Below are 23061 nucleotides of genomic sequence, written 5' to 3' on the forward strand. Positions count from 1 at the left end.
TCTATGTCAGTAATTTTTTAGGACGTTCTGGGGTTCTTAGGGCAAATAACTTTACTAACTTCTCCATAGGGAAGGTGGTTGTTATTTTCTGCTCTGGTCCATCATTCTCAGGGCAGATCAATGCTCTAAGTAAGATGTAGAGCCATAGATTTTTCTCAACTTCACTTTTAATGGAGTAAAAAAATCAACAGAAATACTTTACATTTTTAAAAATTGTAATTGAAATGCATTCTTCCTCGTTTTGAGGACGAACAGGCTCAGTTGAAGCCTTTTTTCCCCCACCTGCTTCCAAAAAGCGGCGATAAGCCCGCAGGTTGTCATTCCTATGGCTTAGGCAGCCGCTCCGCAGCGGGGTCCCGCGGGAAGGCCGCCTGCCTCCCCGTGCCGTCGTGCAAGCTGTCCTGCCGCCTGCCCCGCGCTGCCCTTGGCAGGCCCGAGGGGAGCCCTGGGGGGAGGCTGCTGTTACATCGGGCGCAGGGAAGGTAAGTCGCGTCCCTGGGGACAGAACACCGCCAGAACCGGCGGAGCGCCGCGGGAAGACGGGAGAAGGCGGAGGAGCGTGTCCCCGCCAGCGCCGCCGGGGCTTGCCCCGGAGCGACCCTCCGGCTGCCGGCGCGGCCCAAGCCCGTCACGAACCTCTGCCCTCTGCTCCCAGCCTTGGAGCCCGCCCCGAGCCGCGCTCGTTTGACGGACCGGGGGTGGGTTTGTTTCCCCGCTGCCCTTTGCGGGTCCCGGCAGCCCAGCGACCGGTTTCCCCGCGCGGCCGGCCCGGCCCTGCCCGCGGGGAGGGGGGGGCGGCCGCAACGCACCTCCATGTCCGTCCCCCCCCCCCCGGCCCTCCCGCCTCCCTTGAGCGGGCGGTGCCCGTGCGCGCGGGTGTTGCCGGGTAGTCCAGCTCTTGTGACGCAACCCGCGCAGTTCAGTGACGCGCGGCCGCCCGGGCGGGTGCTGTGTGGTTGGTCGGCCGGAGGGGGGAGGGGTGCAGCGGCTCGGCCGCGAGCGAGCAGGCGGGCGGGCAGGACGGGGCCGGCCGGCGCCGGAGAGCGCGAGAGAGAAGCGGGCGAAGGGTGCGCGCGGGAGCGCAGAGCGACGTGAGAAGGAGCGCGCGCGCCCGCCCGCCCCGTAAGAGAGCACGAAGGAAGGAGCGAGCGCGCGCGCGGGAGGTGGCGCGGCGGGGAGGGGCAGGCCGCGGAGTCCCCGCGTCAGGCCGCGCGGCGCGTGGCGGGCGGGAGCGGTGAGGAGGCCGGCCCGGGCCCATCCCTGTGGAGACGGTGACAGCACAGCGCGGGGGAGCGCGGCCGGGCCGCAGCGGAGGAGCGCGGCCGCACGAGGCGGCCGGCGGCGGGGGCCGGGCCCGGCTCACGAGCGGCGGGGCCGGGGCAGAGGTGGGGGGGGAAGGGGAGCGGCAGAGGGGCCGGATCCCATCATGGCCTCGGGCGGCGGCGGCGGCGGGGTCGGCGGCGGCGGCAAGATCCGGACCCGGCGGTACCACCTGGGCGCCGCGAAGCCTCCCTACGCGAGGAGCAAGCAGGTGAGGCGCGGCGGCGGGAGGCTGCGGGTCACCCCGGGCGGGCGGGCGGGAGCGAGGCCCCTTTCCCTCTGCCTCCCTCCTCTCCCCCGGCGCCCCCTCAGCGGCGGGAGGCGGCCTCGCGCGGCGGAGCCGCCCCTTTCCTTCTTCCCCCCCCCCCCCCCCCCACGTGCGAGACTTTGGGCCGGGGTTTCCCGGTGGAACGACCCGGGGGGGTGGGGGAGCAGGGTTTCCCGCCGGGGCCGCGGGGATTGTGGGATTTCCGGGCGCTCGCCCCGCTCCGCCGGCAGCCCCGGCCCGCGGGGGGATCCTCGCCTCCCTTTTGTCTCCCGCCGGGCTGGGGGAGATGCCCCCGCTCGGCAGGGAGTAAAGGCGGGAGAAGGAGGCGGCTGGGAAGGGGTAGGTGCTCCGTCCCCCGCCCTGCGCCTCGCAGCCCCGCGGCTGGGGTGGGCTAGGCCCCCCCTCCGCGGGGTGGTCGTTTTGTCTCCGGGCCGTCCGATTCCTTAACGACCCTGGGGCGAACACCAGAAAGAATAATCTGGGCTTGCTGTCTGCAGGCACCCGTCTCAGAATGAGCCCCCCCCCCCCGTTAAAATGATGCTGAGTTACCAAGCGTAGTTACTTTTCAGATTTACACGCATTGCTTCTAATATTTGCCTTTCTTGACAAGTTCCAAATTGCAAATGAGTTTGTGAGGGTGCTATGCAGTTAGGCAGCTTTGGTTTTTTTGTAGGATGCTGCATGCAGAACTCTCAGGTCTGCGTCTGGTAGTTTCTTCAGTCTCTTGCCTGTGCCTAAATGTGCTGATGCAGTGCAAGTGAAACGTAATTCATAAGGCATTTGTTCTCCTTTGTATTATAGGATAGAGTAGATGGATAACAAAAAACAGTTTGTAAACTGCGACACAAAAATCCCGTGCCATTTAGAGTGGCTGGAGGGAAAGAAGCAGAGATCTTTTCCAATTACTGCTTGCTAAGAAATTTCAAGATGCCCAGAGACAGTGCTCTGGAAATACACGTGGAAGGCATATATGAACCTGAAGTTGACTGTTCGGTTAAAACCTTTACGTTATTAAATCGGTAACGTAAACTAGGGGATTGAATATTATATGCAAAATTGTGGGAGTATTATGCAAGAGTTGTTGCACAATTTGTTTTTATTATTTGAGAAGTGCTATATATGCTTAGTCTTTTATATAGTACACTGATCAGCAGCGTTGTCCTTGCAAAGCAAGCATGGTAACGCTTCATACAAAGGATCACTGCACTTAGAGAACAAATATTGAAAGCTCTTATGTGAATGATAGAATAATGTTGAAATTGCCGTGTTGCATGTGTTGATACTATGCAGATAACTGAAACCTTACACCTTCATTTAAAATAATTAGCGTAGATGGTTTTCTGATTCTTCTATTGTCTGTTATCTCTGTGCATTTTCCAGTAGGTTTATTTAAACAATGTGCCAAAGCAAACACGTGCTTGGGGATATCTGTGGGATTCTGCCCAGAGAATGGATGCTGCAAATTAAATACATAGATCAGATTAACAGTAATATATTGGGGAAAAAAATTGTAATGATTAAGTAAATAGGCAAACTGATAGATGTCAGACATGCATTTGTTATAATGGATAGCTTTTTAACCCTATGCAGCTTGCTAACTTGCATTACATAAAAAGATGAGCTCTGGGTAGATAGCTAGCTTAAACTGGAATGAATTGACAAGTATTCCTATTTTCAATATAATGTCCACTCCGCAGAAGTATTCTGTGTTTTAGTGTTAATTGTGTCTCAGTAACGAGTTTGGGAAGACATCGAAGTACTCAGTGCAACCTTGACATGAGGTTATGCCTCTGATTCTGATCCCCCTCTCCCCTAACTATTATCAGTAAGTAAGTTCATAGAAATACTTTAACAGAACTGTTCTAGGTGCTCGTGGTCAAAACTGCGGTCCTGAAAACTCGCACTCTCTTACTGTCAAGCTCCGAAGGTGCCTAAGCACTGTATGCAGTATAGCTAATAGCTTTAAAGTTCCTAAGATATCTGAATTTTTTTCCACTCGTATGAGGATGATTAGTCTGATGCCTTGCTCATGATTGTCTGCTTTCTGGATGTTGTTATTTTACCATAGTCTCCTGGGGAGTTCAGTCAGGTGAGAATTCTCCGATCATGCCCAACATGAGCTGCAGAGTCAGTCTTCTATAAAGTACAGCGTCAGCTTTAGAAGACAGTTGGAAGAGGAGGTGCTGCTGCTGCTGCTTTTTAACGACTATTAGCTAAAGCATTTGTTCAGAGTGTGATAGACCCTGCTTCAGATTCCTTTTTTTGCCTGGAGGGATCAACCTACATCTTCCACTTTTGGGCAAATATCCCAGTTGCCAAGCTGCGTGTTGTCTTCAGTTCTCCTGGCTGAAGCCATGTTACTATCCAGAAAAAGAATGCATGATTCACTGAGCCAGAAAGAGGATGTATAAGAAGATGTTGCCCTCCAAGACTGAAGACATGTAGGCTCTAATCCTTGATTTCAGAAGTTATGTGTTTTACATTCCTTGGAACAAACAAGCAAAGTTTAATATTTCCTGCCCTTTTCTCCCCAAGTGCCTGATCATTAAACTTCAGAGCCGTACTTCATTATGTTTGTGTGTGTGATTTTTTTTTTTTTTTTTTTTTTTTTTTTTTAGATCTAGAGCCTTTTTTTAAAACCAGCCTCAAATAGGAGAGGTGAACAGATGCTGCCTGGAAGACTCCTGCTTGCAGTTTGTGTATTGGCCTGGAAGATGGGGATATGGGTATAGATTGCCCTACTAGTGAAGGAACTAAACTGTGGTATTTTCCCTTCTGAGCTACCATCCTGCATTATAAAAAGTGCACTGTCAGCAGCTCTATTATTAAACAAACCAAGAAACAAAAAGTAGCAGCACTGCTAAGTAAAGATGGTATGGAATCACCCACCCCAAGGTTTGTGGGGTAGGAATCACATCTCAGAAAGAGAAGTTTTTTGAAGGTTGGGGGTTCTGGCAGTAGAATTGAGAAGTCCCTCCCCATTGACTCTGCTTTCCTAGTGACAAAATGTTGATGGCTCCATGCTGAATGCGTTGACTTTAGATTATGCTGTGCTTAGTGTGCTACCTGTTTACTCAGCCATCTCATGCTGAAGTATTCAGCCTCCTTCTGTACGGCGTAAGGAGCTTAGGTGCTTGGGTTAAAATTACGGCTTCTTTGAGAGCTGAACACAGGCAGACAAGGGAGCTGTTGTGCCCAACATCTGGGTTTCATCTTCCGGATGTGGCCCCAGTGCTTCTAAATGCTGGTTTGTCCTAGTCATTTAGGTAATGACTTGAATTATTAGTCTGGATGTGTTAATGGGATGACTGTTTACATTGTTGACTTACTAAATATCTTCTACTATAGTATCTGTATGTTCCTATTCTTAATTTCATGTTTAGTTTTGCACTTTTGTGCGTAGGTGTGTGTGTGCACTGGTTTACCTTGGAATAGTGCCATTCTCATCCAGGTAACGTAGATTTCAAAGATTCTAAATGTGACTTACAGGAGAAGAGAGTAACATAACTTTTTTCGTTATTTTTTATTTGATAATTAACTGTTCAAATCAAAGTCTCAGACCTTTAACTCTCCTGAACTTTTAAACTCACAAGCAGTTTTAAGCATGAGAAAAACCAATTATCTGAAAAGTCTGTATAACCTTTCCATAAACCTGTATGTTTATGTTGAGCTTCAGCTTAGAGCTGTTTGATATTAGAGATAATATTTGTAGATTGAAACTTCTGCTGGGGAACAACATGTTTTTTGTTTTTTTCTTACATGTGTACATGTCAGTGCATATTTATAATGTAGATGTGCTACACTGATATACAAGAAAACAGTTCAAAGATGTTCTCCTTGATGAAACCAGCATAAGTTTCTGCATGCTTGTAGTTGGGTTTGTGCTGATGTAGTTAGGATGTTACTTGAAAGAGGGGACCAGGCAGCCACTGAAAGGCACATTTGCTAGTCCTGGTCATGAAAGCCCCCCTGGATTGGCGAGTTTCACAGAGTCATTTGAGACATCATGTAAGATCCTTCCCAGACAGAATAGCTACAGGATGGGGAACTTAAACTATATGCAGCAATGTCTAAATCATTACATTATCACCTGCTACTGCCTTGAAGGTAGGCCAATTGTAAACTATTGTTTGATGTATGCATGGGATTTTCTTGGTGGGCAGTGACTGCAGGCAACGGGCAGAAGGAATCTTATAAACCTCCAGGTTTCTTTTGGGAGGAAATTTTGAAACCGTCATGCTAAAGATGTCCTAGAGTATCATATTGAGTAATGTAAACTAGGTAATGTTTTGTAAATCTGAAGCAGGAAAGTATTAATTAAAAAAAAATCAACTTTATTAAGAATGGCCATAGGGACCTACACAAGTATAATTGTATTGGTTTAACTCCTATCAATAGGATTGCACCTTGAAACATGCTTAGGTGGTTGTATTTATGTTTGTATGCATCTCTCTGCTTGTTTTGATTTAGTAGTGGGCTAGCACATTGACCTAAAATGAATAGATTTGAAGAAACATTGAATGTTTATTTGAAGATTTGTTTTAAAAGAATGGGCTAGTAGTTAACATCAGAGGTTTTTGTCTCTGTCCCAGCAATATCAACTTGTATTAGCAAAACAGATGTTTAAACGTGGTACTTGGCTTTCCACTGCTACTGTAAATAAAAATGTATCCTAATTGGGAAGAACTTTTTAAACTGAGATATTGACAGTTTTCTCTCATTTGGGCTAACAGTATTGTCAGTCGTACAACAAATTGTAGACTATGATTGCTATAGCATTTTATTAATATTTTGGGGTTTGCCTTTCAAAGTGTTGTCATGACAGCCTTGGAGGCAGTGAAGTATTGGAGAAAAACAGTATTAGTGAACAGTATCTTAGGAGGAAAAAAAACCCAGATGAAATAATTGACCGTGTTAGCTGGGACACTGCAAATTGCCTTTGGTTGCTGGCAACACATCACTTCCTCTGAGTTATTTATTCCTCCAGTCAGTAATTAGAACCGGTTCTTGCTCCCCTGCTATGGAGGAACTGAGCTGCTGATGATTCTAAGGACTGTGAGAGGACAGAGTTCAAAATCTCTTTTACATGCCTAAAAAAGTTTGGGCAGAGCTATTTTGGGTCGGTGCAGATGTGGGCTACCATAGCATCATGTAACAAATTCATAACGCAGTGGGATGACTGGTTCAGTGGACATGGGGTGAGCAGTGGATGCTGTTTCCCTGGACTTTACCAAGGCCCTTAGCATGGTCACCCATGCTAACCCTGTGTCTGGTTGATGAAATATGGACTTGTCAGGTGGACTGTCAAGTGGTTGGAAAATCAGCGAGACCTCAGATGGTTTTGATCAGCAGTACAAAGTTCCGGTGGCAGCCAGTTGCCAACAGAGGCTCTCAGGGCTTGATATTGGGGCTGATACTGTTAGATGTCTTTATTAACAACCAGGGATGAAGGAATGCCATGCATCCTCAACAGGTTCCCAGATGATACCAAACCTGGGGGAACATCAGCCGTATCATATGATGAAGGATAGGGCTGCCATTGAGGGATCTCGACAGAAATGGGCTGCCAGGAACCTCACGACTTTTGATAAAGGGTAAAGTCCCTCATCTGGGACAACAACCCCACCCGCCTGCTGGACAGCACATTGAACCTGCGTCAATAGCATGCCCTTGAGGTGAAGAAGGCCAAACTGTATACTGGACAGTATTAGTAAGAATGTGGAAGGATGTTGAGGGAGGTGGTTTTTCCCCCTCTATTGAGCACTTCTAGGACTGCATCAGGAGTGCTGCATCCAGTTTTGGCCTTTACAGTACAAAAAAACCATGGTGACTTACTGGAGTCTAATTGAGGGCCACCAAAATGATTAGGAGGCTGAAGCACATGGCTGAGAGAGCTGGGTGTGTTCAGCTTAAAAAGAGCAAATACCTAATGAGAGTATAGAGAAGGTGTAGCAAGGCTCTTCTCGGAGGTTCAGAGCAATAGGAAAAAGACAACGGACTCAAGTTGCAAAAATGGAAATTCTGATTTTGTATCAGGAAATATCTTTTAACTGAGGATAGCCAACATTATTGGAAGAACTGGCCGGAGAGGTCTCCATCCCTGGAGATGCTCAAAACCCAGGTGGACACAGTCATGGGCGACCTGTTGTTCTTGACTGTTCTCTGAGCAGGAGGTTGGAGTAGGTGACCTCTGGGGTGCCGTACAGGCTCTGTGCACACAATTCTGTCAGTGCTGCTGTTGGACCACAGAGCATGCACAGACGTGATTTCAGCGTAAATGTCAGTGTTACTCTAGGTTGGTAATCCTTTTGTTGGTCCATCCTCTAATTCTGTCTTCAGGGCTATGCTGCTTTTTGAGGGTAGAAATAATGCCTTCATCTCACTGTTGTGTTTTATCTAGAGTAAATTGCGAGGTTGCCCTCAAAAAGAGAATAGCTAAGAGGCTTTTCTGTAGGGTTGCTGTTTTCTAGACCATTTTTTAAAAATGTCTTCTGGTTTTTTAGTGGCAGGTCATGTGATATGCTTTTCCATTTTTCTGCTGTTAAATTGCAAAAGCTCTGGGTTATTTTGCTGTCTTTTTAATGTTCTGCGTACTCCAGTGATGAGTGGCATTCCTCAGGGGTCGGTATGGGGACCAGTGCTGTTTAACGTCTTTGGTGATATGGACAGTGGGATCAAGTGCACCCTCAGCGACTTTGCCAATGACACCAAGCGGTGCAGTGCAGTCAACATGCTGGAGGGAAGGGATGCCATCCAGAGGGACCTTGACAGGCTGGAGAGGTGGGCCTGTGCAAACCGGGTGAAGTTCAACAAGGCCAAGTGCAAGGTCCTGCACTTGGGTTGGGGCAATCTAAAGCACAAATCCAGGCTGGGTGGGGAATGGATTGAAAGCAGCCCTGAGGAGAAGGACGTGGGAGTATTGATTGATGAGAAGCTCAACATGAGCCAGCAATGTGCGCTTGCAGCCCAGAAAGCCAGCCGTGTCCTGGGCTGCATCAAGAGAGGCGTGACCAGCAGGTCGAGGGAGGTGATCCTGCCCCCCTACTCTGCTCTTGTGAGACCCCACCTGGAGTACTGCGTCCAGCTCTGGGGGCCCCAGTACAGGAGAGACATGGAGCTGTTGGAGCGAGTCCAGAGGAGGGCCACGAAGCTGATCAGAGGGCTGGAGCACCTCTCCTATGAGGACAGGCTGAGAGAGTTGGGGTTGTTCAGCCTGGAGAAGAGAAGGCTCTGGGGAGACCTTCCAGTCTATAGCAACCTATAGCAGCCCTCCAGTACCTGAAAGGGGTCTACACAAAAGCTGAAGAGAGACAAGGGCATGTAGCGATAGAAGGGGTAATGGCCTTAAGCTGAAGGAGTGTAGATCTAGAGGAGATATTAGGAAGAAATTCTTTCCTGTTAAAGTGGTGAGGCACTGGCACAGGTTGCCCAGAGAGGTTGTGGAGGCCCCATCCCTGGAAGTGTTCAAGGCCAGGCTGGATGGGGCTTTGGGCAACCTGGTCTAGTGGAGGGTGTCCCTGCCTATGGCAGGGGGGTTGGAACTAGGTGATCTTTGAGGTCCCTTCAAACCCAAACCATTCTATGATTCTGATAATCAATCCAGTATTTATTGTATAGCTATTGTACATCTACAATATGTTGAATAGCGATATTTATACAGCCATGAGAGAAGGGGGAGGATGTGTTCCTCGGTGTACGTTTCTTGTTATGTACTACTAAGACCATATAATGAAAACTCTCCTCTCTGCTTTTTGTAATGTACAGTATGTCCTCAATGCTGAAGAATTATTAAATGCCCACAATATTTTTTTAATGAAGAATTCTAGCCATTAGGCAGATTTTTTTTATTACTTTTCAGGGTATTAAATTACTTACCTCTACAGTTTCATGAAGAACTGCCCTAAATTTGGACTTATTTCTTATTTTCCCTTGTACAGATCTCTCGTGCCAGGTATCTTCCCTTCTTGCTACCACATTCCATGTTTTATTTTATTTATATTTATAGTGCTGCTTAAAAGTCTTGACTTGCTTTCTCCTTATGCTTAAACAGCTCTTATCTGCCTGTAATAACTGTCTAATTGAAGGTACAATTTAAATACACCTTTTAAGCCAAAGAGACGTTAGTTTTGCTAACAGTTGAGCCACTTGAAGGTAGTGTTATTCGCAGTTACTTATCACCACCTCTGGTGGGAGATTGCTATACCCCCAACCTCGTTGGTGGAAGGACAGGGTAAGTACTCTCTAAACCCCTTTAAGCCAAATCAATTGGGCCATCTTAAAGTTGAGCGAAGGCAAGTGTGAACTAGCTTGTTTGACTTTGCCTGAAGCATAAGTCTGATACAGTATTTGTCATTGTGGTATTCTAGATTATTGTACAAAAACACTTATTAATTAAAAGATCTTCTCTTAACGATGAGATTTGGGGGTTTTTGGGTTTTTTTGCAGTTTACAAATGCATTCCCCTTCTTTTGACAAGAAGAGATTTTAAATGTTTTTTCTCCTCTTTGTCTAGGAAATGCGACAGCACTAATATTTCCGAGGGGGGAGTTTCCTTTGAGTTTCTATAACTCATCTCATAATTGCATGTTGCATGTAATTACAGTGCCTTTGTGTGTGTTTGGCTTGGTTGTTACCACCGTATTTTTTAAAATAAGCGTAAGTTCATCTTTACATTCACCTTTGCTGAGAAGAAATGTGTATGCCAACACATGGACACTAACATGCACTGAAGTCCTACAGCTGCCGTTTTAGTACACACGTTAGCTTTGAGAATACCGGTGCCAGTAGAAAATTGTCTTCTTGCTGAGGTTGTTTATTATTGTCTCCACAGCTCTGCTGTTGGAAAGAGTTGTGTGAGAGTGTCCTGGAAAGCTGGCTGACTTTGCTTTTATTTATGATTGTGTTTTGAATCAAACTCTTTTTTGAAGCAGATGAGTCTCACGACTGCTTCTCTTACTAGAGCTCAAGGTCTGGTCACCTCCAAGACTAAAGTAAACCAAGCAAAGAGTTAAGCTATTCAACTGATGTTTTCTTTGATACTGGATTACAGGTCTAGTGAGGCACTGAAATATTTACAATAGCAAAATATTAAATTAGCAATGAAAAACTATACCAGTATGTGCAAACTTGTAAAACAGGTGCATTTGTAGTTAAGTCATCCTGAGCTAAGCAGATGTAAACAAGGTTTAAACTGGTTTAAATGTAGTTGTATTAGGGAATTACCATGGTGCAACTAGATGCATGTTAAATTTAGCTATAACAGTACACCTGTTCTAATGTTAGCCCCTAGTATTTATTAAGCTTACTTTACAAAGTTGTAGAATATATACAGATTTGTAGATGCCATTACCTTCAATCACTAAAAATATAATCTCTATGTGCAGTGGCAATTTTTCCTGTTACTGGTAAGAGAACAGTGTTTGGAGATATCGGTTATGTATTTGTGAGATGCTCTTGGTTCTGTCAGTTGAGCTGTGATGAAAAATTACAGCCGGAAAGACGCTGCTGGCCCTTATGACTGAAGATTACTGCCCTGCAGCAGAGGTGAGCCTACCTTGGCTTTACAGTTTCAGAATACTACCTTAAAATGTCAAAGAATATAACAATAGCCACTGCTGCAACTAAACCAGTCAGTGTTTTAGTTTCTCCTAGGCACCAATTCTTATATTTTAAAATCTAGTCAGGAAATGTATGCAGCAGGGTTAAATGTGCCCTGTTTAGAGTAATTATAGGTTCTGCTGGTTTAGGTGAATTGTGAGGTTTAACCTTTATATGCTAGACAATGTCTGTGTATGTCACTTAAAAAGTAGGAAGGCTTTGAGTTTGCTAAAATAGTCAGATGATCACAGAGAATAACTAGAGATGATTCTTTGGTTACTTCATTTTAACTTACGTGTTCAAGTTTGTGAATGAGATAACATATCGAATGTGCAACAGGATCGATGTGTTATATTTTGCAAAACCACTAGCCTGTCGTATTGTCGGCTCAATTTCTAGATCAGCATGGATAGAAAAGGTATTTCAGAGAGAGCATGAGAGTACTTTGCTATCTTTTGCTAACCCCACATTTAATTTAAAAATGTAATTCCAGTCTTCTTGTTTGAAGATTGTGATTTACTTTGGAGCAGGAACTTTGGAGTTCCTGCTTTTGGAGTTCCACTCCAAAGTGGCAGGAATTAAATTTTGTACCAGTAAGTACTTCATTTTGTGAAATATGCTTCAAGTTACCTATAAAGCTGTGTCCGCACTAGAAAGCGTTGGACACAGGGATGGGCATTGGCAAGCCATGAGTTGCCCTTGAATGGCATTTAACCATTGTTTCAGGAATTGTTGCAGGTTTTGGCCTGCCCTTGCTTGCGTTTTACATCCATAACGAGTTCTCGCTGCTATGTGCCACAGATTATCCTGTGATACCATGTTTGTGAGTGCTTTTAGGCAAAGTGGCACTGAAAATGTTTAACTTGTTGCTGAGAGTCTAGTATATTAGAGGAGGAAGCAAATTTTTGGTATGAGGTATGATACCTTGAAAGTCTTTGTGCATAAACTTATTTACTGTAAATGCAGGAAGGAGGAAGAGTTTGCCGTTTCTATTATCAGTTACGTTTGGTGATGCTGAAATACTGTAATGAATTGGGTCTTAGTGTAGAGAGAATACCTGCAAGATAAACAATTTTATGCCTAAAACATGTATTTAAATCCTAAATATAAAATATGTGTTATGGTACTGTGCCAAACTGATAACTTGTACTAATGGCCTTGTAAAGACCATCTGGTGCTATGGGAAAGGTATTTCTTGATCATGCTAATTTTGAAAACTTTAAACTTCTTGTCTGTGCGGTTATGTCAGTTTGTTATCCTGATGCCATGGGTTTTTTAGCTATTGTTTTACTTGTTAGGTAAAGATGATAGGTTTAGACTACAGGATTCCCTTACAGGAAAAGAAAAAGAGTCCAAGCAGCACTTCAATTAATGTAATTCTACATACTGTCTATGAAACTTAGCTGCAGGCACACTGCATAAGTGTGGCAGTCTTTCAATAAAAAAAAATATTAATTGTACTTGGAGTCCCTAGATTAAGAATTAACTCCTTTAAAACTGCTTGCAAAGCTGTAAGTGAAAGTAGCCTCCTTAGTCTTACATTTTTTTGGTTTTGATGCTTATAGACTTCTGTCTCAAAGCATAACATAGTACGTATACTCAGTGATTTACAGCTCCCATTGCTGATCGCTGCGGAGGATTAACTAGTGCCGAATGTAGCGCTCCTACAAGGAAGGAAGGTGCCTTGTACTTCGTGCCCTCTTTTGTAATGTTGTCACTGTTTCACCTAAAAGTGTGGACAAAATCTGAGATGAAACCATTCAGCATTGCAAGGATTTAACATAGTGGGGTAGACGCTGATTCGTCTATCAGTGCATACGCTGGCTTTTTGCACTCAGATGGAAGTGATAATGATGGGTACAGATGTGCAAGCAGTGCTAAAATGTAAATCGGCACCTGAATTTCCCTGGAATGTTTATTCTAAAGCTAACTAGACTCAGGAAAGTAAGGCTCACTTCAAGCAATAAGAAGGAAATACACTGGCATATGGAATCATAATCCCTTCATGATTTTTAGAAATAAATCTGAACTAGACCACTTGCCTTAAACAAAATTGTTGTTTTTCAAATGTTACATAATTAATGACATTCCTGTAACATATTGTTCGTATTAAGTCATAAGTTTTATTGTCTTTTTTTTTTCTAAATGAAATACCAAACTCTGCTGTCCTACGTCCAAATTGAAACCACTCCCAAAATAGCAAAAGCAGAGTTAGTTTAAGCCAGTCTGAGTCTGTGCCGCTGCAAGAGGCAATCATGTCATGTTTCCATTTCTATTCCTGCTTTTGCATCAGCACCCATACAGCCGTGCGGTGAGCCGGACTAGCGACCTGATGCCCCTGAGGGTTAGTCCTCACCGTCACAGTCTGTAGACGAATTTTTGCCTGGATCTATTTGATAGAGCCCTGATGGAATTTGTCACTTGGCTGCATGTGTGTATGTGCTAGCAGCAGCACAAGGGAAGGGTGAGGAGAAAGGGACAATGCAGTGGCAGTGCGGGCACGGGATGGTTAAAAGAATGGAGTTTTGTTTCTTCTTCCTCTCGTTCTGGCAGCCTGATCTTGCTCGCTCTCTTGGGCCAGTTCTGGTGCACTGAGCCAGTTGAACTCATTAGTCCAGCAGAGAAATGTGTACTTTTTGCCAGATTAATGAATTCAACTAGTACGGAGAGTAGCCTGCTATGCGCCAGAGCTGGCATGAAGTAACTGTGGGGGATGGAGAGAGCACAAAAATGCCTTTTTCATGGTTGGAATTGGTTAGATGGATCTGCTCTATCTCGGTGAACTTCACCATTAGGTGCAGGTTTTCTTTTTGAGGACTTACTGATTTGTATGTTTTAATAACTTGAACTTTGAAATGGGAAACAAAGAAATCTCTGACAGGCTTGGAGGTAAAATCATGATGCTTTTCAGAGGTGTGCATGCAGTGAAGTGGAAATTAGCTCTTTTATCCAGTTGTGTAATTTGCATCTCTGACAAATTCATGTTAGTGTATGACCTTTATAGAATTTTATGTAATTTTTTTTAGTACATCCTGTGTTGTATAGTGGGATTTACTTAATCGTCTCAGACTGAAATAAACTCAATTACAAAAATAGATGTTTTTCAGTAATGCATGATTGCTGAGTACTCCTGCCAGCATTTACACCCCCCTATGCTATGCGAAAGACCCTTACAAGCTGGGAAAACTGTCCAATTCCATAAATATTTTTGGCAAAGAAATAGCCTGCTTTTAAGTTTGGAAGTCGAACTGTGACCATAACCTATTAATTTTTTCTTTCTTTATATAAATCCTTTGAAGAAATGGTATTTTAAAGCAGTAAATTATGACACCTCTTTGTTTACTGGTTAGTATTTCCATCTACGTATCTTTCGCTTAGAGTTGCCTCTCAAGGCAATATGCCTGAGTAACTGTAACTGTAGTTACTGTTGCTGTGGTGTTTGTATACATAGACTTGGATATATCTAGTGGAGCTGCAGACACTTAGGATGATGCACAGAATTAGAAAAACTGTTGTAAATATCTATTCCTAAGCTACTGGATCTTTTCAGTGGATTTTTTTGTTTCGTTTTGTTCTGCTTTCCTGCTGATATTTTAGGATGAGACTAGAGCATTAGTGCATTTAGGATGAGCAGACAGCTGTTGGTGCCAACAGCAGCTCTCAAACTGCTGAAATCAGTCAGTGAAGGGCTGAAACACATTCACTGAAATGCCGCTACGCACAGTCAGGATTGCCCCGTGGTGGCATCTGCTCCTTCACAATACTAAGTTTGGTGCCTCAGACCTGTAGAAATGAGGAGTTACGAGCATTAAAGCTGCATGCCAGCACCGCTTCCTCCACTCCCAACCTGGGGTTGGGAACTAGAAGATTTTTTGTGCAGTAGCGTGTTTGGTGTAGCTATAGCGAACGAAGGTGTTTAGGATAGGGACTAGTGTGTCATCATGGCACGAGGAGATTTGGATCTGAGCAGTCCACTCTGATTTTACTGGAGGAATAAGGCTGTTAGAGTTGTCTCGAGCCGTGTCTTTTTGTATTTCACTTCTGAAGATCTGTTTGCATCAAGGAGATGTGTGGTATCCTTGTCAGCCTTCTAGAAGGATTAATGGTGCCTGTGGGGAGATGGTAGCGCCAGGGAACCTGGGCTGGACAGAGTACAGAGCTGGTGGCAGAGGAGCCGCAGAGGGAGAGTGCTCTGCTGCTGACAGGGTGGGCTTGCGTGGCATGTGCACAGAAAGGGTGTCCAAAGACATGTGCTGAAGTTGAAGAATACGAAACTAAAGGTTAGGGTAAGATTAAAATAAGAATAAGAAAACTGAAAGGGTAAGACTAAAATGACAGCTTTAAAGACAGTGTAAGGCATGAGACTGCTGAAATATCTTCGCAAGAATACGGAGTGTACATGTTTAAAAGTGTAGTTGGTCAGTGGTACCTTAACTGCCTGACTTGCACAGGAATCCAACCATGGTGCTTTATTGATTGGCTTTTAGCTGTGATGCCATAAGGAAATGTCTTTTTTTTTTCTTTTTTTTTTTTTTCTTTTTCTCTGTGTATGTGTGAATGGGCATACCTGGGGTGTGTGGCTTACTTTTAGGGGGGAGGTGGGGTTTTTTTTAGCAAGATCTGTGTCTGATGATGGCTCATAATGTCTGCATAGTTCTTTCACAGTGCCTTTAATCAATATTTTCATTTTGCAGACAGAAAATGGAGGTGCATTTCTGTGTATTTTGCTTTTCCTTGCTTTGTCACTAAGCCAGCAGTATTCTGGAGCATAAAACTATGCTTCTTATCTTCCCCTGTGCCTAAGCCAGATGGAGCAGGCTATTTAGTACTTGCCTACGGTACGGCTGTGCTGAAGCGAGTTCCAGCTCCTGGATTGGTTTGGGAAGTTACCCCATGTTACCCAGCTTAGTCTTAAAGTGCTGATGATGTGGAGAATGCTAGCCAGGCTGCCATATGCAAGAAAGGGTCAAACCAGTCTGGTTTTAGATATGGATGGTAAAATGTCATCTTGGTTAATTATTAGTCTAGCTAGATTCTCCAGTTACTCATTTGGATTACTAATGATTGGGCGTTTACTCTTCTGGATGCCTGTGACTTCTTCCGTCTTGAGTCTCAGGTGGCTTTTGGTCCTGGGAGGATTTCTTCAGCAAGAGAATCATACAGGCCTATTTTATGGCCAATAATATCTGTTCTCTGATGAGAAACTCTAGCAATACTGAATGCAGTAGCGCTTAGCTTTTTGGAAAGAGCGTTGCCTTGGATGCATTTTGTGTCCTGACCATTTGCTCATTTTGGCAAATTTTAACTCCTTTGTGTTCCTGATACGCTTCTATTCATAGCAGCAAAATATTTGCCCCCCAAAAAATGGGAGAGTGTGTCACAGGGAAAGGTGGAAATGAGGGGCTGGGGATAGAGTAGGGACAGCCTCATTGCTGGTACCGTGCACTGAACCGTTTGGCAAGTCTGGTATTACATGCAGTTAGTAGTTTTTGTTGGAAAGTTGAGGCTTAGTATTTTTGTAGAATAGCAGCAACATCCTGAGCGTGGCATATTTGTGTGCATCTTAGTGTGGTAATTGTGATGGATGTGTTTATTACGCTGTATTCTGACTGGTTTAAACTGTCCCTAGATACTCTGTCTTTGTGCAAGCACAAGATTAAATTACAGATCATTATGAAAAATGTCAAATTGTAAATTAAGACAACTTTCTGTGAAAAGCTTTTTGTTTTCTACCTTCTCCTCCTCCTCTTTCCCAACCCCATCTTAACTCCAGATTTAAGGGTATCTAATTTGTTTATAACTCCTGTAAGTTGATATTTGCATTATTGTGTGTAAAAGGCTTGAATAAGTGATATGTGCTTCTTTTTTCGTTTGTGTGCTAAATTTTTATGAAAGTTGAATTCGGCAGAGGTCTTGTTTCAGAATTGTTTACTAGACTGTAACTATTACATGTTCAAAGAATATTCAGTTTTCTACACTTGAATAATAATTTTGACTAGAAAATTGTGTTGCCTAAACCTGGAAAAATATCAGAGTACCTTGCCAGAGCCTTTGGTACATGTGTTAGCAGCTGACAGTGGAGTTCAGCAAAAACTGTTTAACTCTTGTTACTTTTCAGTTTCCAAAGTGTTGAAATTGCTGAGTTAGCTTTCACGTTTGCTTGCAGCTCGCAGAGTTTTTAGCAGCTGGTTCTGTGGCTGCAGTCAGTGTAAGAGGGAGGGAGCTCCATGCTGCAAGCGATCTGCTGCGCGGGGTTGAGATTTGACAGGAAAGTGTGTTGAAATTTTGAGGGCTTGATGGGGAACAAGTGACTGCCTGAACCAAAATGGTAAAAAATATTTCTTGAATGTAAAATGTAAGCATTGCAAAAAATTGGTAAATATAAAAATGGAAATGGCTTTTATGTATTCAGTAATTGTAGTATGTTAAGGTTTGGAGATGCAAAACTTTAACATACCATGAAATGAAATTTGATCAAGATGTATTTAATTTTATTTAACTATTTAACAGTCCTGTAGCGAGACATCTGTTATTCAACTACAGGTGTTTCTTTCAGGATTTCTTTCAGGATACCCTGACTGTTCAGAGCATACCAGTGTTTTTTTTGATACACATTGTTACTGCAGTTCAGCATTAGAAAAATTAGAAATATTTAAGTTCAGTGATTTTAGCAGCTATTGTGGTCATCACTATCACTGTAGATAATTGCCGAGCTTCTGTTTTTAATGGTTTTTCAAGTGAAGGCATTAAGAGGAGGAGTCCTCAAAAAAAGCATGTACATCAGGATTTAGAAGTAGAATTTTCTGATGACTGTGTGACTTGGCAAGCCTCTGGTGAACTTGGGCTGCAATTTCAGAATTTTGAACGTTGCCAGGATCACTGGTTAAGTGCAGAAACTGATAGGTTAGTAGTAAATCAGTATTAGGTGAATTTTCATTATGCATGTCCCAGCAGTATAGAGATCCTATGTCAAGGATCAACCCCCTCTATCTTATTCTTGTCCTGAATATTTGCTTTCTGATGTCTGCCTCCAAGGTCTGTGCAAGGTTGCATCCCAGCGTATGCTGTTCGCTGTGGTTCTGTAATTAACAAGTGTTTGTTCTTTTAAGCAGGGAATCATTAGCAGAGTGACAGAATCGGTGAAAAACATTGTACCAGGATGGTTACAGAAGTATTTCAATAAAAGTGAAGATGAATGTGTAGATACAAATGAATCTACAAACCAGGAAGAGAATCCAGTAAACTATCACCATGATTATGCAAATGAAGATACCATAATGATTGATGGGAGAGTCACGCCTGAATCAGCAAGAATTAATTTAGAAGGTATGTAAAAAATGATTGAGTATTCTGGCCATCTGTATTTATTCACAGATTTCTAGTTTTGAATCTAAATTTCTAAGGGAAGCTGGGAGGAGCGTTTTGACAGAATTAAAAAAAAAAAACACAACAACAAAACACAACCAAAAAAACCCCCACACAAAACAAACCTAAAAAACCAAACACACACCACCACACACCCCCAACAACTGTCTAAACTGTAAACGTAATTGCAAAGCATACAGGAGGTTGTCTTACAGCTCTTGGAAGTCATCAGTTAACTTCAGGTAGTCAATTAGCCAGGTGCAAAATATTGATAATATTCATTTGCAAGTGTACTGGGTTACATTTTCTTTTTAAAAGGTCTGGAATGAAAGTCTATCTAATTGCCTAAGGTAATAAAAACATTAATTTGTTTTGTTGTCCTCAAAACACAAGACCAGATGCTAGAATGCCAGAGGAAAATTCCTTCTCATGTCCTTTTTTTTTTTTTTTTTTTCCCTGCCTTGGGCTTCTTCAGTCAATTTAGGAAGTTCCTTGTTAGTTTAATGGAGAACTGGGGAACTTGGTTTATGACATTATTCTTTTTGAAATATGTGGTAAGATTTAAGGTGTGTGCATGGCTAGTGTGGGGTCTTTGAAAACCTATTTGGACCCTTGACAAAGGGGTTTGCAAACCCTTTACAATATAAAAGATTAATCTGTGTTTTATATTGATGCCTCTCACTGTTTCTGTAGTTGTCCTTTGTAAATTTGCCTGTGCTTTCATTGAGCTTCTCTTAAATTAGCAGTTTTGTGGAACTTAATTTTTAATAAGGAGGGAAGTTTTGTCTGAGTGCATGTACATAACCATCTGTGTGGAAAGTCAGTTGCTTCTGTTGTTGGCAGAATGAAAAATAATGAGGAAATACCTTTGTCACCAATGTAATCTAATTGTAAATAAGGACCTTTATTGCTTTCTGCGTAGCTGTAGCTTGAGAACAAGTTTGGATAAAGGAATAGAGAGAGTCTTCATGAATGAGGAACACATGTGGGCTTTCCTGAAGAACTGTGTGAAAGGACCTTTCAGTAAGAACAGCTGCACAGCAAACTTTCTAGCTCCAAGAAATCAGCAGATGGACACCCTAGAACTTTTAGTAGCTTGCATTGCAGTCTGTGTTGTTGTAGACCAATCTTTCTTGCTGTAGTTATTAATAAGATTTTAAAAATTATTATTACTATTATAATTTTAGAAAGCCTGTTTCTTCAGCCCTGAGGCACCAATGTGCTAGAGCCTGTATTCCTTTGCTTGGCCAGCCTTCAGCCTGATAACGCTTTTTTATCTCAAACTAGACAGTCATAAAAATCTGTAAGTGCTTTGGAGAACTAATTACTAGTAGTGCAGTGGTTACGAAGCTTGAACTAGCTAGTTTAAGCTTCAGTGCAAACATCAAGAGGATAGTGACTCAAAATCATGTTCATACCCAGAAATCCCAGGAGAGACTGTGGACTTACGTGGATATCAGGCAAGATAGCCATTAATAGCTATTCCGTTCATGTGGCAAGTGGGAGCTGTGAGACCACCTCTTGCAGGACACTGGCAGTGTTTACAGACCCTTTGGTTCATGAGGAAAAAATGCCCATCTTGCAACTGTGGCCATGATGCTTGTCCTTTGTGCCAAAATCTCAAAAGTTAATGGATAGGAGATAATGTTCTGCCTGTAGCATGACCTGATATGGTAGAATTTGGGAGGGGAGGTGATGACACCAAAACAGACAAAACCCCCTAAAATCTCTGCAAATACACATTTTCATGTTATGTATTCAGATTAACATCATCTTTGTTACAAGATTATATAAATTGTAGAGTTGTCTGTAATTTGCCATGTAATCTCAACTTTTGGAAAGCTCATTGCAAGCTTTATCTGCAGAAGGAATTTGTATGTTTGATTTAGTGAAAGACCCAGTGTTAGAGCACTTGAACATGGGGTCAGAATTTGGCGTTGTAAAACCTCATTGTTAACTACTTCTTAACGCAACATTAATACTTAGTATTGCAAGCAGTGTTGTTGTAATCAGACAGATGAAACCCTATCTGGGTGAGGAAGAAGTTAAATTTGGCTTATCTATTTTTGTGTGTAGAACTTGGCAATTGCATGACTGTTGATAGAGAACAGGTTTTGGCTTCTGTGAGCTTGCCTATAGGAAAGCTAATAGTCTCCCTGTTCTTGTTTAGAACCATCCACAAGTAGATCTGCATTGAACTTCTCAGATGTGTTAACAAGGCCCTCTCTTCATCGGAGCCATTTGAACTGTACCATGTTGGATTCCACAGTGCCGCATTGCCAGCCCTCTACATCTTCTTCACTTGGCATCGGCAGTCCTGGACTGTCTCTTGTAAAAGAAATAAAAGATTCTACCTCTCAGCATGATGATGATAACATCTCAACAACCAGTGGCTTCTCCTCTAGAGCATCTGATAAAGGTAACTTTCATGTTCTCTAATCGATGTTTTGGTAACATGAAGTACTTTGCATTCTTCAGTATCACCTTAGTAAATTAAAGTAAGTGAATGTCAGCTTTGGATGTTAGAATTAAATTTAATTTTTAGTGGTTTAGATGTATATAATCCTGTCACCTTTTTAATCTAATGATGCTTTGGAATACATTTATGAGACTCTGATGTTACAAAGAATCACTGCTGATAAACACACTTTTAGCTAGGTTACCTGTAAATCTCGAGTTGGGATAGTAAGAACTGAAGATGACTTGCTGTAGCTTGACAGCTAGGTTGATTGCCTGGAAGGAAGAGTGACTCAGAATATCTAACTGACAGCTAGTTAAATGTGGTTAAATACAGGTGACAAATAGCAACACAAAATTTTGTTGTTTTGTTTTGGTCCCCCGTCCCCCCCGTGTTTTCACCAGGAGTCAATAAAGGAACTATTCTGAGTGAACAGGTTTTGGATTGTTTTTTTGGCCTTTCTTGGTGGAAAGTATCGATTGTCAATACTGCCATGTCTTTTGCTGAACTCTTAAGGAATGTACACCATTTTAAAGTAAAAAAAATAAATATTGTATTGATGTAGATGGGGACCTAGGTGATCTCACTGAGAAAGGGGAAACAGCAGGTTTGCAGCTTTTTCTAGTCCCCCATATAAATGGTGATTGAGGCATGCTCAGCAAGTTCTCTGGAGAACATATTTTTACAATTCAGAGTAGATGTTGCCAGGCCTTAGCAATGTAACCTGAATTTACTAGAGCTTTCTGATGTATCTCCATAAAACATACATGGCAAATAGGTCGTTAACTGTTAGTTCAGCCTTTGGGGAATTTTTCAGGTATAAAACCTGTGGCAATTCTGACCTATGCTGACCTCCAACCCTTTCCCACCAGAGGAAAAACTTGGTGTCATTATAGATGCACCAGTGTTTATGCAGTTCCCTTTTATTTTACCATGAAAGCAGAAAAAAAAAAGCTCTGCATTGGAAGTATACTATTAACTTGTTGTGCATGCTTTTGAAAAGTTACTGACAGGTATCGTATTTGCAGTTCTGTGAACAGATTTCAAGTCCAGAGTTGATGCTTGGTTTTCATGCCATATGTGAAATTGATTTGTTTGAAGAACTCTGAAGGTTAGAGTGCTGGAAAAATGAGTGTTAAGGGACTTTTCCATTCTGTAAGACTTATTTTTCTGCATTAAAGAACTGTGGAGTTAGTGTGATCTTTAATATTAAAAATTCTCTATGTACACAAGGCATTTACATACAGCATGTATCATTTTGGCAGATATCACAGTTTCAAAAAATACTTCAGCACCACTGCTTTGGTCCACAGAGGCTGAAAGATCTCATTCCCTCTCACAGCAACCTGCAGCTAGCTCTAAAAAACCTGCATTCAATTTATCTGCTTTTGGATCTCCCTCTCCTGTAAGTACTGCACAGTATTGAATTTAATAATTTTGAATGTGTAGCCATTTTACTAACCACTCATCAAAATCTTTCTGTAGTCACTTGGAAACACTTCTGTCTTTAAGACAAGCCAGTTTGGGGATTCTCCATTTTACCCTGGAAAGACTACTTACGGTGGTGCAGCTGCAGCAGCAAGGGAGACACAAGCACGAATCGCTCCTTATCAGGTATGAGAATAGTAGTGCAGTGTGAGAGAAAATGTAACTGAAATATAGAAGGGGTGGTGCTGCCCAAAGAACTGTGAGCAGGGAGCTGAAAATGTGGCAACAGTTCCTATTCTGCCCTCTCAACTTACAGGAGTAGAAAAGAACAATTTCTGTTTAAATTCTTTTTTTAACAGTTTGTGTAGAAATACTTGTCATAATGCACAAGAATGACAGCAGCATGTCGGGTTCTGGCTAGTTGTTTGTAGTTGGGAATTCCTCTGTTAAGTCTTTCAGAAAATTCCATTGAAGTGCCATTGTCTGCCTCTGACTGTATTATGTTAAAATAACATGTAAATAAAAATGGTGGCATAACTTGGAAAACTTGTGTTTATAGTAGCAAAAGTCACCTGCCTGATACTTGTCTGTAGGTCTCACACAAGCATGCCTACACTCATGCTGT

The 23061-nt window shown here is 42.8% G+C and overlaps 2 protein-coding genes across 7 annotated transcripts in view; one reads left to right on the forward strand and one right to left on the reverse strand.

The window, feature by feature from the left end:
* The window catches only part of TBC1D7 (TBC1 domain family member 7), a 258846-nt gene that overhangs the window by 171879 nt on the left and 63906 nt on the right, over positions 1 to 23061 (reverse strand). The window lies entirely within an intron of this gene.
* The window catches only part of NUP153 (nucleoporin 153), a 47258-nt gene continuing 25159 nt past the window's right edge, over positions 963 to 23061 (forward strand). For 5 of the 6 annotated variants that reach the window (XM_075745042.1, XM_075745046.1, XM_075745048.1 and 2 more), the window contains exons 1-5: positions 963 to 1531; positions 18295 to 18511; positions 20721 to 20969; positions 22274 to 22413; positions 22494 to 22622. In XM_075745042.1, coding sequence (XP_075601157.1) covers positions 1427 to 1531; positions 18295 to 18511; positions 20721 to 20969; positions 22274 to 22413; positions 22494 to 22622 — 840 coding nt within the window. In that variant the 5' untranslated portion in view covers positions 963 to 1426. The remainder of the gene's footprint in view (positions 1532 to 18294; positions 18512 to 20720; positions 20970 to 22273; positions 22414 to 22493; positions 22623 to 23061) is intronic. The other variant, XM_075745043.1, reaches the window with a different exon arrangement.

The sequence above is a fragment of the Balearica regulorum genome, chromosome 2 (genome assembly GCF_011004875.1).
Source record: "Balearica regulorum gibbericeps isolate bBalReg1 chromosome 2, bBalReg1.pri, whole genome shotgun sequence".
Taxonomy (NCBI): Eukaryota; Metazoa; Chordata; class Aves; order Gruiformes; family Gruidae; genus Balearica; species Balearica regulorum.